This window comes from Hyperoodon ampullatus, assembly GCF_949752795.1.
Source record: "Hyperoodon ampullatus genome assembly, chromosome: 1".
Lineage (NCBI taxonomy): Eukaryota > Metazoa > Chordata > Mammalia > Artiodactyla > Ziphiidae > Hyperoodon > Hyperoodon ampullatus.
This window is the reverse complement of record NC_136914.1, coordinates 61,647,473-61,664,727: the sequence shown is the minus strand read 5'-3', so window position 1 is coordinate 61,664,727 and position 17,255 is coordinate 61,647,473. Positions and strand designations below refer to the sequence as shown.

Genomic DNA, 17,255 nt, shown 5'->3' with positions numbered 1-17,255 from the left:
GTTTTGGTATCAGGGTGATGGTGGCCTTGTAGAATGAGTTTGGGAGTGTTCCTCCCTCTGCTATATTTTGGAAGAGTTTGAGAAGGATAGGTGTTAGCTCTTCTCTAAATGTTTGATAGAATTCGCCTGTGAAGCTATCTGGTCCTGGGCTTTTGTTTGTTGGAAGATTTTTAATCACAGTTTCAATTTCAGTGCTTGTAATTGGTCTGCTCATATTTTCTGTTTCTTCCTGATTCAGTCTTGGCAGCTCGTGCATTTCTAAGAATTTGTCCATTTCTTCCAGGTTGTCCATTTTATTGGCATAGAGTTGCTTGTAGTAATCTCTCATGATCTTTTGTATTTCTGCAGTGTCAGTTGTTACTTCTCCTTTTTCATTTCTAATTCTGTTGATTTGAGTCTTCTCCCTTTTTTTCTTGATGAGTCTGGCTAATGGTTTATCAATTTTGTTTATCTTCTCAAAGAACCAGCTTTTAGTTTTATTGATCTTTGCTATCATTTCCTTCATTTCTTTTTCATTTATTTCTTATCTGATCTTTATGATTTCTTTCCTTCTTCTAACTTTGGGGTTTTTTTGTTCTTCGTTCTCTGATTGCTTTAGATGCAAGGTTAGGTTGTTTATTCGAGATGTTTCCTGTTTCTTAAGGTAGGATTGTATTGCTATAAACTTCCCTCTTAGAACTGCTTTTGCTGCATCCCATAGGTTTTGGGTCGTCGTGTCTGCATTGTCATTTGTTTCTAGGTATTTTTTGATTTCCTCTTTGATTTCTTCAGTGATCACTTTGTTATTAAGTAATGCATTGTTTAGCTTCCATGTGTTTGTATTTTTTACAGATCTTTTCCTGTAATTGATATCTAGTCTCATAGCGTTGTGGTCGGAAAAGATACTTGATAAAATTTCAATTTTCTTAAATTTACCAAGGCTTGATTTGTGACCCAAGATATGATCTATCCTGGAGAATGTTCCATGAGCACTTGAGAAAAATGTGTATTCTGTTGTTTTTGGATGGAATGTCCTATAAATATCAGTTATGTCCATCTTGTTTAATGTATCATTTAAAGCTTGTGTTTCCTTATTTATTTTCATTTTGGATGATCTGTCCATTGGTGAAAGTGGGGTGTTAAAGTCCCCTACTATGAATGTGTTACTATCAATTTCCCCCCTTTTTTTTTGTGGTACGCGGGCCTCTCACTGCTGTGGCATCTCCCATTGCAGAGCACAGGCTCCAGATGCACAGGCTCAGCGGCCATGGCTCACGGGCCTAGCCACTCCGCGGCATGTGGGATCCTCCAGGACTGGGACACGAACCCGTGTCCCCTGCATCGGCAGGCGGACTCACAACCACTGTGCCACCAGAGAAGCCCCGATTTCCCCTTTTATGGCTGTTAGTGTTTGCCTTATGTATTGAGGTGCTCCTATGTTGGGTGCATAAATATTTACAATTGTTTTATCTTCTTCTTGGATCGATCCCTTGATCATTATGTAGTGTCCTTTTTTGTCTCTTGTAATAGTCTTTATTTTAAAGTCTATTTTGTCTGATATGAGAATTGCTACTCCAGCTTTCGTTTGGTTTCCATTTGCATGGAGTATCTTTTTCCATCCCCTCACTTTCAGTCTGTATGTGTCCCTAGGTCTGAAGTGGGTCTCTTGTAGACAGCATATGTATGGGTCTTGTGTTTGTATCCATTCAGCCAGTCTGTGTCTTTTGGTGGGAACATTTAATCCATTTACATTTAAGGTAATTATCGATATGTATGTTCCTATTCCCATTTTCTTAATTGTTTTGTGTTTGTTATTGTAGGTCTTTTCCTTCTCTTGTGTTTCTTGCCTAGAGAAGTTCCTTTAGCATTTGTTGTAAAGCTGGTTTGGTGGTGCTGAACTCTCTCAGCTTTTGATTGTCTGTAAAGGTTTTAATTTTTCCATCAAATCTGAATGAGATCCTTGCTGGGTAGAGTAATCTTGGTTGTAGGTTTTTCTCCTTCATCACTTTAAATATATCCTGCCAGTCCCTTGTGGCTTGCAGAGTTTCTGCTGGAAGATCAGCTGTTAACCTGATGGGGATTCCCTTGTGTGTTATTTGTTGTTTTTCCCTTGCTGCTTTTAATATGTTTTCTTTGTATTTAATTTTTGACAGTTTGATTAATATGTATCTTGGCATATTTCTCCTTGAATTTATCCTGTATGGGACTCTCTGTGCTTCCTGGACTTGATTAACTATTTCCTTTCCCATATTAGGGAAGTTTTCAACTATAATCTCTTCAAATATTTTCTCAGTCCCTTTCTGTTTCTCTTCTTCTTCTGGAACCCCTATAATTCGAATGTTGGTGCGTTTAATGTTGTCCCAGAGGTCTCTGAGACTGTCCTCATTTCTTTTCATTCTTTTTTCTTTATTCTGCTCTGCGGTAGTTATTTCCACTATTTTATCTTCCAGGTCACTTATCCGTTCTTCTGCCTCAGTTATTCTGCTATTGATCCCTTCTAGAGTATTTTTAATTTCATTTATTGTGTTGTTCATCGTTGCTTGTTTCCTCTTTAGTTCTTCTAGGTCCTTGTTAAATGTTTCTTGCATTTTGTCTATTCTATTTCCAAGATTTTGGATCATCTTTACTATCATTATTCTGAATTCTTTTTCAGGTAGACTGCCTATTTCCTCTTCATTTGTTAGGTTTTGTGGGTTTTATCTTGCTCCTTCATCTGCTGTGTTTTTCTGTCTTCTCATTTTGCTTATCTTACTGTGTTTGGGATCTGCTTTTTGCAGGCTGCAGGTTTGTAGTTCCCGTTGTTTTTGGTGTCTGTCCCCAGTGGCTAAGGTTGGTTCAGTGGGTTGTGTAGGCTTCCTGGTGGAGGGAACTAGTGCCTTTGTTCTGGTGGATGAGGCTGGATCTTGTCTTTCTGGTGGGCAGGTCCACATCTCGTGGTGTGTTTTGGGGTGTCTGTGGCCTTATTATGATTTTAGGCAGCCTCTCTGCTAATGGGTGGGGTTGTGTTCCTGTCTTGCTAGTTGTTTGTCATAGGGTGTCCAGCACTGTAGCTTGCTGGTCGTTGAGGGAAGCTGTGTCTTGGTGTTGAGATGGAGATCTCTGGGAGATGTTCACCATTTGATATTACGTGGAGCTGGGAGGTCTCTTGTGGACCAGTGTCCTGAAGTTGGCTCACCCACCTCAGAGGCACAGCACTGACTCCTGCCTGCAGCACCAAGAGCCTTTCATCCACACGGCTCAGAATAAAAGGGAGAAAAAGTAGAAAGAAAGAAAGAAAGAGAGAGAGAGAGAGAGAGGGAGAGAGAGAGGGAGGGAGAGAGGGAGGGAGGGAGGAAAGAAGAAAAGAAAGAAAGAAGATAAAATAAAGTACGATAAAATAAAGTTAGTAAAAAACAAAAAATAATTATTAAGAAAAAAAATTTTTTTAAGTAAAACAAACAAAAAAACAGACGGACAGAACCCTAGGACAAATGGTGAAAGCAAAGCTATACAGACAAAATCTCACACAGAAGCATACACATACACACTCACAAAAAGAGGAAAAGGGGAAAAAATAATAAATCTTGCTCTCAAAGTCCACCTCCTCAGTTTGGGATGATTCGTTGTCTATTCAGGTATTCCACCAATGCAGGGTACATCAAGGTGATTGTAGAGATTTAATCCACTGCTCCTGAGGCTGCTGGGAGAGATTTCCCTTTCTCTTCTTTTTTCGCACAGCTCCCGGGGCTCAGCTTTGGATTTGGCCCTGCCTCTGCCTGTAGGTGTCTGGAGGGCATCTGTTCTTCACTCAGACAGGACAGGGTTAAAGGAGCAGCTGATTTGGGAGCTCTGGCTACTCAGGCTGCGGGGAGGGAGGGGTACAGATGTGGGGCGAGCCTGCGGTGGCAGAGGCCGGCAGGACGTTGCACCGGCCTGAGGTGCGCCGTGCGTTCTCCCAGGAAAGTTGTCCCTGGATCCCGGGATCCTGGCAGTGGCGGGCTGCACAGGCTCCCCGGAAGGGAGGTGTGGTTAGTGACCTGCACTCGCACACAGGCTTCTTGGTGGCGGCAGCAGCAGCCTTAGCATCTCATGCCCGTCTCTGGGGTCCCCGCTGTTAGCCGCAGCTCGCGCCCATCTCTGGAGCTCCTTTAAGCAGTGCTCTTAATCCCCTCTCCTTTTGGGAGGTCTGAGGTCTTCTGCCAGCGTTCAGTGGGTGTTCTGTAGGAGTTTTTCCACGTATAGATGTATTTCTGATGCACCTGTGGGGAGGAACATGATCTCCGCATCTTACTCTTCCGCCATCTTCCCCCTCTCTCCCCTCATTGTAGTTTTGATTTCATTTTTTAGACTCTTTTCCAATATATGTTATTATAGGATATTGAATAGAGTTCTCTTTGCTATACAGTAGGTCCTTGTTGTTACCTATTTTATATATAGTAGTTTGTATATGTTAATCCCAAACTCCTAATTTATCTCTCCCCCTCCACCCCTTTGGTAACCATAAGTTTGTTTTCTATGTCTGTGAGTCTGTTTCTGTGTTATAAATAAGTTCATTTGTATCATTTTTTTTAGATTCTACATATAAGTGATATCATATGATATTTGTCTTTGGCTTATTTCACTTAATACGATAATCTCTAGGTCCATCCATGTTGCTGCAAATGGCATTATTATTTTATTCTTTTTTATGGCTGAGTAATAGTCCATTGTATATATGTACCACATCTTCTTTATCCATTCCTCTGTCAGTGGTTGCTTCCATGTCTTCGCTATTGTAAATAGTGCTGCTATGAACATAGGGGTGCATATATCTTTTTGAATTAGAGTTTTCTCCAGCTATATGCACAGGAGTGGGATTATAGGATCATATGGTAGCTCTATGTTTAGTGTTTTAAGGAACCTCCATACTATTTTCCATAGAGGCTGCACCAATTTTACATTCCCACCAGCAGTGTAGGAGGGTACCTTTTTCTCCACACCCTCTCCAGCATTTATTATTTGTAGACTTTTTAACGATGACCATTCTGACTGGTGTAAGGTGATTCCTCATTGTGGTTTTGATTTGCATTTCTCTAATCATTAGTGAGACTAAGCATCTTTTCATGTGCCTGTTGGTCATCTGTATGTTTTCTGTGGAGAAATGTCTTTTAGGCCTTCTGCCCATTTTTAGAGTCTGCACTTAACCACTAACTTATACTAGCTTTCCAGGAGCTGTGCTGAATGCTCAGGATTCAGGGATGAACAAAATATTGCCCCTACTCCCAAGATGCTTATAAAAGTGAGCTGAATAAACCAGAAATTTTTGTACAGTGTTATAAATACAGTACTAGAGAGATTTATATGGTTCAATTAGGGTATAAAAGGGAACATGTAAATCAGTCTGTGAAATAAGAGGGCAAGGGACTGCTCAGGAAGTTTCCCCAGAGATGGCAATATTTGAGTCAGCTTTAAGTCTGAAATTTATTCTATCTAAATTCTGAAGAAAGAATTTTTGTTTGCTCTTAGTTCTGGTTGTAGAACAGATGAGAAGAGGCAAGGGAGTGCTGAATAACACTGGGACTACAGCCAGGAGAGGGTGACAGAGAAAATGACCTTTCTTATCAAGTTTGTCCCAAACCAGACTTAACTTAATGTGTCTCTTAGGTGTTCTCAGGTTGGTAAAGGGTCCCTGTGCCTTCAAGTCTGGGTCTACAGAGATCATTAAGAAACATGAAAAGCAGGGACTGGATAAGAGAACTTTCTCCAGATTTCTGGAGCTAGCTGGACCTGTAGAAAGTCAAATTTGGCCTCTAACTCAGGCTTAGAATGAAGAAGTTGGGATTAAATGATGTCTAAGGGATCTGAGCAGGTCTTTCCATTTTTATTCCTCTTCTAGCCATGTTTCTGCAGATGACTTTCAGAATTACGGTCTTCAGAATTTATGGATATTTTAAAAGAAAGAATTTGGGCTTTAAAGAATAGCAACTGTACTAATGAGTGGAAAGAAGCTTGTTTGTCCTTTTATTTTTTCCCCTTCTTTTAACTAATTTGGCCTTTTTTCTTTCTTAGAGGGAAAAGAGATTTTTTTTAAAAATAGCTTTATCCTGTAGCCTGCCATAACCTTAGAGGAGACTGGGGAGTCTGGACAACGTCTTAGGAGCCGGAGCCAGCTTCGCAGTAATTTGTCAATAAATAATGCATTACAGCCTGTTGAATTCAGACTCTGAGCAAAAATGCCACTTTAGAGGGTCATAGGTATTACATCAGGTTATTATCCTTTGAATTCAGTTAACAGCACACACAAAAAATTTTTTGTCAAGTCTCTTTCATTTCTTATTATAATAGAATGCCTTTTCTCCTTCCCCACCCACATTCTCCTTATTTATTTTGTATCAATCTACCACAACATTAGCATGAATGAAATATAAACTACTTCAATCATTTTTAGCATTTAAAAAAAGTACCTTAAATAAAGTAATGCCAAAAAAATCTTTTTGGGGTTGCCCCTTTTCTTTACCAGTCTTTCCTTGAGATGTGGTAGCCTATCTACCTAGCAGAAAAAATAAAAACCAAAAATGTAAAACTTAGTCTTTTTTTTAACTAATAACAAATTTAAATTATTGAGTGTTTAGGTATACACCAGGCATTGTGTTAGATACTGGATATACAAAAGCAAGTAGACCCTGCTTCCTGAATTTAAGGAATTATCAATATAATCAGTCTGGGAAATTAGACAGTTATGACAGTACAGGAAGAAAAGTACAATGATGGAGGTATGCACAGAAGAGGTGCACAATAAATATTTGTGGAAAGAATAATAGTATACAGCTATGTCATTTGGATTTTTAGAAAGTCGATCTGAATTTGAGTTTTACCTCTTTGGCCTTGGGAGCCTCTATTTTTTCAATTGTATGATTGGGATAATATCCACCTCAGAGTTGCAAGGAGGACTGCCTGAGATAAGAAAGCCCCCAGCGCCATGCCTGGCATCCATCATGCACTCTAGGAGGGTTTCTTCATTTATTCATTCATCTGTGGCTGCCTTTTTGTGGTTTTGGTGCCTAGTGTTGGACTGCTCCACAGAGGCCCTTCCCAGAGACTGCTGGTGTCTCATGCGCTTCTTGCTTTATCAGGAAAGGAAGTGAGGGAAGAATCAGTGACTTCCTGACATCTCTGTCCAGTGGCCCATCTTGATATCCTTTGCAGTTTTGTCATCTTTAATGTTTGAAAATATTCCAGAAAATTGCCAGTTTCACAGTCATTATGTTGATTAAATTTTTTACCCCAAATCAGTGATTTCCAGTATCTCCAACTAGAAAAATAAGTGAAGTGTACTGAATTCATTGTGCTGGAAGATATCATTCAGTGAGATGTTTGGTAATATTTTTCAAATTTCCAGGTGGATACATTATGGAGCGTGATGCCAGAAATTAAGAAACTGAAGTAGTTTCCTTGAACACATGCGATGTCTCCTTAATGGACATCATATACAGAACCATTAATACAAAGTTATTGCTGTCATCATTGCCAACGATATTAATATACTAGTATTCGCCTTCCTATATAGTAGTTTTCATGGATTTTCTGTGCTATTAAGTCTGGCAAAGTGCAAACTCAGAAACTCTGGAAGCATCTCATTTGCTGTAGTGCAAGTACCTTACCTATGTGGTGTGTTATTTTTGTAGTGGTGGTAATTGTTTCTATTTCTCTCTCTCTGACATGTAGGGCGAATTAATGTTAATAGGGTTGATTCACAGTTGGTCTTCTCCAAGGTAATGTGTCTGATGCTGCAGCTCCAGCTCTGATATTGGTATCACTACCACTGCTGGTATAGATTCCTGCTCAAGCTCTAGTGGTTCTTCAAAGTAGGAAGATGGTTTCTAAACCATTCCCTCCAAAACTGGAGCAGTACAACTCTGTATTAGCCAGCTGTTATCGCATAAGAAATTATCCTAAAACTTAGCCGTTTAAAACAACAAAGATTTATTGTATCACACAGTTTCTAAGGAACAGGAATCCAAGAGCAGCTTAGCTGGTTTTCTGGTTATCTCTCATTAGGTGATAGTCACAGTGTCAGCCAGAACTGCAGTCCTCTAAAAGCCTGACTAAGCTGGAGGATCCTCTTCCAAGTTCACTCACATGCCCACGGGCAGGAGGCTTTCAGTTCCTTCCTCTGTGGACCTCTTCACAGGGCTCTCATGACATGGCCCATTGTGGGAGGAGGCTGCACAAGAGTGAATATTAGGAGATGAGGAACACTGGGGACCATCTATATAGGGTACCACCTGTGTACACTCACCACCTTCCCCAGGGTATAAGAGTAGCCTTCAGAGGGCTGTGTCAACAACAGTTCCAGTGACATGCCATCTTCAGTAGTGCTGTCTCATGGACCTACCACGATCTCTTCCTTTCCCAGCAATTGACTCATTGTAGAGGCCAAACCACCAGTTTATCTTTCTGCCCTGGGCTGATTTATTGCAGATGCCTCATTGCCTTTCTGGACCACCTGGCACTACTCAGGGTCACCGCAGCCCTCCTCCACGTTTCAGTAGCTGTGAATCTAGTGAGCAGAGGATTGCAGCCTCATTTTCTTCCTTCCCAGAAGACACTTGCTTCCTAGTAGTATTCAAGCACCGTATGTCCATAGTTTCTCTCCACTTCACCAGACACCCAGCTGTATGTTCATGTGATCCAGACTCTGCACATGCTTGCTATATTCTTGTCCCAGTCCCTTCTGTCTCCAGAGAAATATGCCCTACTATGCAGTTTTTGAATTGATGAAGAAGGCTCCTCTAAATCTCTAGGATTCAGTTTTTCCCCCCAAGGGGTGGAGTTCAATCTCTTATGCTATGCACCATGGTATATTGCTCCCCTTAGTGGCAGAAGTATTGGACATTTTAAACAAATGTACAGCTAAAATGATGTGATGTGTTTTACTTTCCATGCTTGTAATTTAAGTCAAATGTCTGTTAAGATTGCTTTGAAATCACTGTCCATTATGAGAGTACGTTGTAGATTTTTTCTGAAATATTTTGTAATCAACTTGGAAAATTACCACTGTAACACAAAATAATAATGTGTTAAAAACTAACAGATTGCTTTTTTTACTCAGGATTTAAGGAGTTTTGCACTCGTGATACATAGAATATGATACATATTAAAATACCTGGATAATGCATCACTTAGTGATAACCTTCTGGATGTCTGAAAATTTTTATTTCTTTGGTCTAATGGACTTTAAACTTTTAGGCAGAAAGTAGCTACTGTTTGGTTATCCCCTTACACAATTTCCAATTGTTCACTTAGGTATAAACTCATCTTATTCAGTGATGTTAACTAAAGAAATGGGAACAGACTCTGCTCTCTGTCAGGAATTCCCCTATCAGCTAAATTGACCTAATTTTTAGCATTTCTTAAGTAACTGAGTATCAGGTTGAATTTGATTGAGACTAGTTTTTAAGTTTGGATCTAAAGTAATGCTGGGATTTTTCTAATGCTTGGGAAATTGTGCTTGTTGGATTACTGATTTTGTCTTATTTTGACTTTTTAAAGAAAATATCATTTACTTATTTATTTATGGCTCATCGGGTCTTAGTTGAGGCACGCAGGATCTTCATTGTGGATGCAGGATCTTCATTGTGGCATGCAGGATCTTTCGTTGCAGCACGCAGCCTCTTCGTTGTGGTGCATGGGCTTCTCTCTGGTTGTGGTCCGTGGGCTCCAGGGCATGTGGGCTCTGTAGTTTGTGGCATGCAGGCTTCTCTCTAGTTGAGGCACTCGGGCTCAGAAGTTGTGGCGCGTGAGCTTAGTTGCCCCGTGGCATGTAGGATCTTAGTTCCCCGACCAGGGATTGAACCCATGTCCCCTGCATTGGACGGCAAATTCTTTACCACTGGACCACCAGGGAAGTCCCATCTTATTTTGACTTTAAAGAGCCCATGAAGGCTTTGTCTTTTCTCCATCAGGAAAGGTTAATCAAAACTCTCTTAGTATATCTCCACAGCTTGTCTTAAAGAATATTGTGGTGTATTCTTTTCCTGACTGTAGATTTGAATTAAGTTCTTTAGTTCACTTTATTTATATATATATATATATATATATATATATATATATATATATATATATATATATAAAATTATGCTTCTACAGGGTTATGATGGCTAGGGGAACAATCTCTTTGGTTTTCCTCACTTGTGAGTATGTATAACCTCAAATTTGATGTTAATGTAGCTTTGCATTCAATTTATGCCAAGGAAGAATAATAAATTGTAGAGTTGGTTGATCCGGTGAGTGTACTAAGAAGTCCATTTATTTGAACATGCAGTCATTAGCTCACCAAAGCTAATCAGGTTTTATACATACTTTGTCAACTGTGCCCAGGAGCCTGCTCTGCCTAGTGAAACATAATTTCAAACTGGCGTAATGGGATGTAGCCTTAGATGCCCTTCTAAACCAGCTTTATAGAGGTCATCCAAAAAGATTCACCTTCCCACTCGGGCTTTTCAGTAATTATAATGTCCATTTGCCAGAGGGTTCAACGGGGCAGATCCTCAGAGCAGAGTAAAAGTTACACAGTTTTAGTAAATGAATACTGCTAGGCTATAATTAGTATATGTCAAACCATAGTTATTAGATAGCTTCAAATATTTGAAATACCTGCCCCTCTCTGCCAACATGTGTTGGTAAATATGTGACAGAAGAATGTACAATTTCCCTCATTATATTACCATGGTGGCATAATACACATAATTTAGTGTATTTAATTGGTTGGTTCTGATCTGAAATACTGATTAACTTCGTCTTTGCCTCTATACTGAAAACGGTGCAGTAATTTTGACCTCATGTTCATGTGGCAGTCTTCTCTGTATTACAAAGCCATGGACAGCTTGTTCCTCCATAGATAATTTGAGGCTTATTTTTGCCTCCCAGCTGCATGACAGCCAGAAGGGAAGAAGTGGGTATTTGAATTATATTTGAATTATACTATTATACTAAAGAGATAGAACTGTGAATGACCAACCAATATTAGTACATTTGAACTCATCTAGTTCAAATGTATGGGATTTCTCCACAGCTGTGAAATCTTCCAGATAAAGGTAAAATGAGCACCCTAAATTGTTGAAGCCTAGGACCATAGCTTTGCTTCGCTTGCTTTGAAGAAGCCCAACTTTGGCTGGGGTATCACATTTCACTGAAAATCTGATTTAAACACTGCAGATAGTACTCCCATTTGCAGAAATTTTATCAGTCCTCCATTCTGTTTCAGGATGGTAAACTGAATCATAAATCAAACTTAAATCCTGAAAACTTCTGGTACTGTCAAAAATTAATCAGCTCTGTAGAAGTGATGGTATGACAAACATGAAATACTGAGTGGATGAGTTACAAATGAGGCTTTCACTTAATATTGATGATGTTGATTTCTTTGGAAATAGTTTTGCTTCTTACTCAAATATGATTAAATACCATTGCTTTATAAGTTTATCCAAAACAACATAATGCTATCCTATAGGATAAATATGTACTACTGCTTAAAAGGAGGAAATAGTATGATATTGAGATACAATCTTTGGATCCAGATAGAGCTGTTTTTGACTCCGAGCTCTAACTTCATTTCGCTCAGTTTTCTCATTTGTAAAATGGAGCTCATAATATCTACTCCACGGGGTTGTTATAGTGATTAAATGAAAGAATATATGGGTGAAGTACCTGGCTTGTAGTACATTTTCAGTAAGTGATTGCTGTTGTTAAAATGTAATTCTGTGTCTTGCTCACTGACATAGTCTGACCAGTGAGGAGACAAATTAAGGTATATCAACTTACCAAGCTAACCAAGGAAATAAAAACAGAGAGGGGAATTCCCTGCTGGTCCAGTGGTTAGGACTCTGCGCTTCCACTAAAGGGGACATGGGTTTGATCCCTGGTTGGGGAATTAAGATTCTGCATGCCACGTGGTGCAGCCAAAAAAAGAAAAAAATGAGAGAGAATTTCATTATTAACTACATATTTCCTTATTTTGTGTCTTATGTGTAAATCTTATCTTGTTACTAGATGGTGAAGTTCCTAAGGACAGAAACTGAATCTTCTCCTTTCTAGTACTCCACAATGACTAACACACTGCTAAACAACTAGTAGACATTCAGGAAATGTTTGTTGACATGACCTTACTTGGCCATGTCTTATGTCTATATATAACCCTCTTAGGAGAAGAGGATTATGCCCTGCCACATAGGAATCTGAAAGTTCCCTGGTAACTGATATTTTCCAATAAAACCATGGGGAAATGATACCATCTTGAAATCATTTTGCTTTCTAATTGGTTTCTGGGCCCATCTTTAGCCATTTTGTTATTTATGCATTTATGAGTATCATTAACACTGCAGCTGGCATTGAGATAACTTTCTTCTCTCCATTGTTATTTTATTTATTTTTTATTTTTAAATTTATTTTATTTATTTATTTTTGGCTGTGTTGGGTCTTTGTTGCTGCGCACGGGCTTTCTCTAGTTGCAGTTAGCTGGGGCTACCTTCGTTGCGGTGCATGGGCTTCTCATTGTGGTGGCTTCTCTTGTTGCAGAGCACAGGCTCTAGGCATCCGGGCTTCAGGAGTTGTGGCTCACGGGCTGTAGAGTGCAGGCTCAGTAGTTGTGGCGCACAGACTTAGGTGCTCTGCAGCATGTGGGATCTTCCCCGACCAGGGCTCGAACCTGTGTCCCCTGCATTGGCAGGCGGATTCTTAACCACTGTGCCACCAGGGAAGCCCCTTCTCTCCATTTTTAAATGAAAATCTTAGTTTTCTGATATTACTTAGATTAGCTAGAGGTCCTTTATACTTAACCTTTCCATCTGCATGTTTAAATGCACTTCATGATTTTTTAGCTTTATGATAAGTATGCATGTCTAATTGAGGCATCCTATGCTCTATACATTTTTTTCAAGCTCTGGCGTTGTTCTAGCATTTGATTACCATTTTGGGGGAAAGCTGAAAACACTACTCTTCTTTGAAATGCTTAGAGGTCTGAATGTATAACAATATTAAGTACAGATCAAGGAACTGATATGACTTTTACATATGTATAATTGATCAAATTTGTAATAATTAGCTTTTAAGTTTTCTCTGAGTAGCAGGGACATGGATGATCCAGAGAGCACTTATTACTAATACTATTACTCATGAATTTGAATGGAGTTTTAACATTGTTTTTATTCCCACAAGGAAGCTCCTGATCTAGAAGGTATATAAGATGTTATAGCAGCTCTTTTTATCCGTGAGGAAATTGAGGCTTAGAGTAGTTGGGTAACCCAGTGGCAGAACTGGAATAAGAACACAAATCTTTTGGGCTTCCCTGGTGGCACAGTGGTTAAGAATCTGCCTGCCAAGCAGGGGACAAGGGTTCAAGCCTTGGTCTGGGAAGATACCACATGCCGCAGAGCAACTAAGGCCATGCGCCACAGCTACTGAGCCTGTGCTCTAGAGCCTGCAAGCCACAACTACTGAGCCCACATGCCACAACTACTGAAGCCCACGCACCTAGAGCCCGTGCTCTGCAACAAGAGAAGCCACTGCAATGAGAAGCCTGTGTACCTCAATGGAAGAGTAGTCCCTGCTCGCTGCAACTAGAGAAAGCCCATGCACATCAATGAAGACCCAACACAGCCAAAAATAAATAAATAAAATAGATACATTAAAAAAAAGAACACACAAATCTTTTATTTCTGACTGATCTTTTAAAATCTTGGTGAGAATTATAGTTCAAAATATGGTCCCAGCCATCAGCTATTCTCTGCCATCCAACACAGTTGATCATTCCGCATTCCATGTCAAAGTACTTTCCATTTGACCCCATGAACACTCTTTCTGTTCCCTTCCCAGTTTGAACGCCATGACCCTGTGGATGGGAGGATCACCGAGAGGCAGTTTGGTGGCATGCTGCTGGCCTACAGTGGGGTACAGTCTAAGAAGTTGACTGCCATGCAGAAGCAGCTCAAGAAGCACTTCAAAGAGGGAAAGGTAGGTATCTTTGCCTAGAGGAAGAAAAGGAACCATGGGAGCATATTGTAATTGCAAAGGCACTAACATAATGAGAGTGAAATAATGACTAATTATGACTGATTTATCTCTGGTACCTGAAAAAAAAAAAAGAGCAGTGAGTGAGGAAGAGGGGAGAGCCCCAAATGACCCCATGTTTTTTGTTCAGACCATGGGTGGCACCATGAACTGAGATTGTGAATTTAAAGAGACAGGCTGGGGCTTCCCTGGTGGCGCAGTGGTTGAGAGTCCGCCTGCTGATGCAGGGGACACGGGTTCGTGCCTCGGACTGGGAAGATCCCACATGCCGCGGAGCGGCTAGGCCCGTGAGCCATGGCCACTGAGCCTGTGCATCTGGAGCCTGTGCTCTGCAATGGGAGAGGCCACAGCGGTGAGAGGCCTGCGTACCACAAAAAAAATAAAAATAAAAAATAAAGAGACAGGCTGGTTTACAGAGGGAGATGAAGTGTTCACTTGTAGATATCTTGAGTTTAAGATGCCTGTGGACTATCCAAGCAGAGATGGTTAGCAGCCAATTGGATATTCAAATCTACTTTAGAGGACTGAGATAGATTTGGGAATCATCAACACATTATTGGAATTAAAACCACAAGAATGGATGAAGTTGCCCAAGGAGGATATTAAACAGAAAAGAACTATGAGCCAAGGGCAAGATCAAGTAGAACACAAACATTTAAGGAGCTCCAGAATGAAATCTTGAGGAAATGGTTAGAGAAATACCTAGAGGAAGTAGTGAAATCAAAGCCAAGGAAGAAGAGTGTTCATGAACTAAGGGGTCTACAGTGTCATATGGGACTGAAAGGGTCCAGTAAAATGAGATGATAAATACCCATTGGTTTTGGTAAAATGGTGACCTTTGGGAGAGCTGTTTTATTACAATGGTCCAATTGGAAGGCATATTAGAACAACAAGTAAGGAAGTAGAAAAGAAGGAAAGAGGAAGGAAGAACAGAGAGGAAGCTCCAGAAAGGAGAAATGGCATATGTTTAAAACTCTGAGGCAGTGTATTACTCTGCTTAGGCTGCTATAACAAAATACTACAGACTGGGTGGCTTAAACAACAGGAATTTCTTTTCTCACAGTTCTGGAGGCTAGAAGTCCGTGATCAATGTGCCAGCAAACTGGGTTTCTAATGAGGGCTCTCTTCCTGTCCTATAGACAGCCACCTTCTTGCTATGCCCTCACATGATCTTAGTGTTTTTGCAGAGAGAGAAAGCATGCTCTCTAATGTGTCTTCTTATAAGGACACTAATCCTATAGGATCAGGGCCCCAGCCTTGTGACCTCATTTAACCTTAATTATTTTCTTAGAGACCCCATCTCCTAATACAGCCACAGTGGGGGTTAAGGCTTCAGTGTGTGAGTTTGGGGGGTGGGGGGGACACAAACATTCAGTCCATAACAAGGAGGAAAGATGAATCTGGCATGTGTGAGGAACTAAAAGGGGACTATTGTGGTTGGAGCATACTAACAAAGAGGATAATGGTCTGAGGTGAGGTCTGAGAGGGAGATGGGGGCAAGAACATGCAGGGCCTTGTAGGTGTGGAACAAGTTGGGATTCTATTCATAGTGCAAAGAGAAGCTATTAAAGGGTTGTGATCAGTGAAATGGCATGGCTATGTGTATGTTTAAAGAGATGACTCTGGTTGCTTTATGAAGAGTAGTTTGGAAAGGAGCAAGCGTAGAAGCAAAAAGATTGAGAATAAGATTATTAGAGATTTCAGGAGATGATTGGGCCTTTTTTGAGCAGCATTGAGATTAGAGACCATGGATTTATGATGACACTTGTCAACACTGCTCTGTGACACCCTTCAGAGCTGTACCTCGTACAAGAAGAGGCACATGGTAGAATTGGGTCAGCATCTGGGGTTTTCCAGGGGGTGGGATGAACAAACTGAACCAGAAACTAGTAAAGAGGCAGATCTCTTAAAGATCTCACACACACACACACACAGAGAGAGAGAGAGAGAGAGAGAGAGAGCGAGAGCAATGCAAGGGCTAGAACCCAGATCTCATTCTCAATTCAATACCCTTTCCACCTGACAACAGTTACCATTTGGCCATGACTGGGAAACTGACCTGGCACTAAACATGTTCCATGAGGGATTGCCAAGGTAGTGCGGTGTGGTAGACATGGAACTAGAAGATGAGTTCAAGTCCTGCCTCAGAGATTTCTGTGGACGTTAGACAAATCACTTAACATTCCTGGCCTCATGAATTGAAGAGCCTTATCCTAGGGCTTCCCTGGTGGTGCAGTGGTTGAGAGTCTGCCTGCCGATGCAGGGGACACGGGTTCGTGCCCTGGTCCGGGAGATCCCACATGCTGCGGAGCGGCGGGGCCCGTGAGCCATGGCCACTGAGCCTGCGCGTCCGGAGCCTGTGCTCCACAATGGGAGAGGCCACAACAGTGAGAGGCCCGTGTACCACAAAAAAAAAAAAAAAAAAAAAAAGAGCCTTATCCTAGATGCAGACTCTAAGCTTTAAAGACTCAGTAACTGAAAATAAGAAATAGGATTGCTAGTGCTTGTCTCAGTTTTCTTAGTTATTAGTCTTCGTGCATGAAATCTTGCATGAATAGCATCGCCCCAAGTTGGTGGAAAACAATTCTTATCAGCTAGACTTTTTCCTCCTTGTCTTGGATGTTGAAAAGCTGAACGGACCTCTGAACAGGCTGTGGACTGCAACTGAGAACAGGCTGGATTCTGAGAAAAAGTGTCAGCTTCTCTGAGTTCAGTCCAGCCCAAGGTGTTCCCTTGGCTATGGAGGAAGAGTCATTAACAGAAAGTGACAGAGGACAATGCTTTTCTCCCAGAGAGAACTCCTACACTACCTAGTACCCAGCTCATATCTGTTGGAAATTGTAATTCAAAAAATTAATTGCAAATACAGGTGGATTTTATAGGGAACACTCCTTTCTTTTGACCAGACCTATTTTTAAAGTTTAGTCCACGCATTGATTTGACCTTAAAATAATTATCTATCATGATAGGCTAATTCATGTTTTGTTGTGAATTTATATTTAAAAGCAATAAATTGGGTGTTGAAGACATCTCCCTTAAAGGAATAAAGTATTTTAGCTTTGGCAGGAGTTAATTTAGGACCTGAAGACCTTGCAAAAGAGCCCTGAAATGAAAGGACAGATTTTGTTAGGTGATGAAAATCTGGGGTGCTAAATTATTTCTGGCCCAGAATTTCTAGCCTGCCTTAGCAGGGAGATTGAGATTGATTGTACTCTCATGTTGATTAAATAGTTTGTGAACATAGCAGTTAA

At 40.6% G+C, this 17,255-nt stretch overlaps 1 protein-coding gene across 1 annotated transcript in view; it reads left to right on the top strand.

Annotated features, from left to right (window-relative positions):
- MICU1 (mitochondrial calcium uptake 1) overlaps window positions 1–17,255 on the top strand; it is a gene marked incomplete at both ends in the record, with an annotated part of 168,062 nt that overhangs the window by 110,554 nt on the left and 40,253 nt on the right. Inside the window, 1 exon segment of the mRNA XM_079709270.1 lies at window positions 13,810–13,947. Coding sequence (XP_079565396.1) covers window positions 13,810–13,947 — 138 coding nt within the window.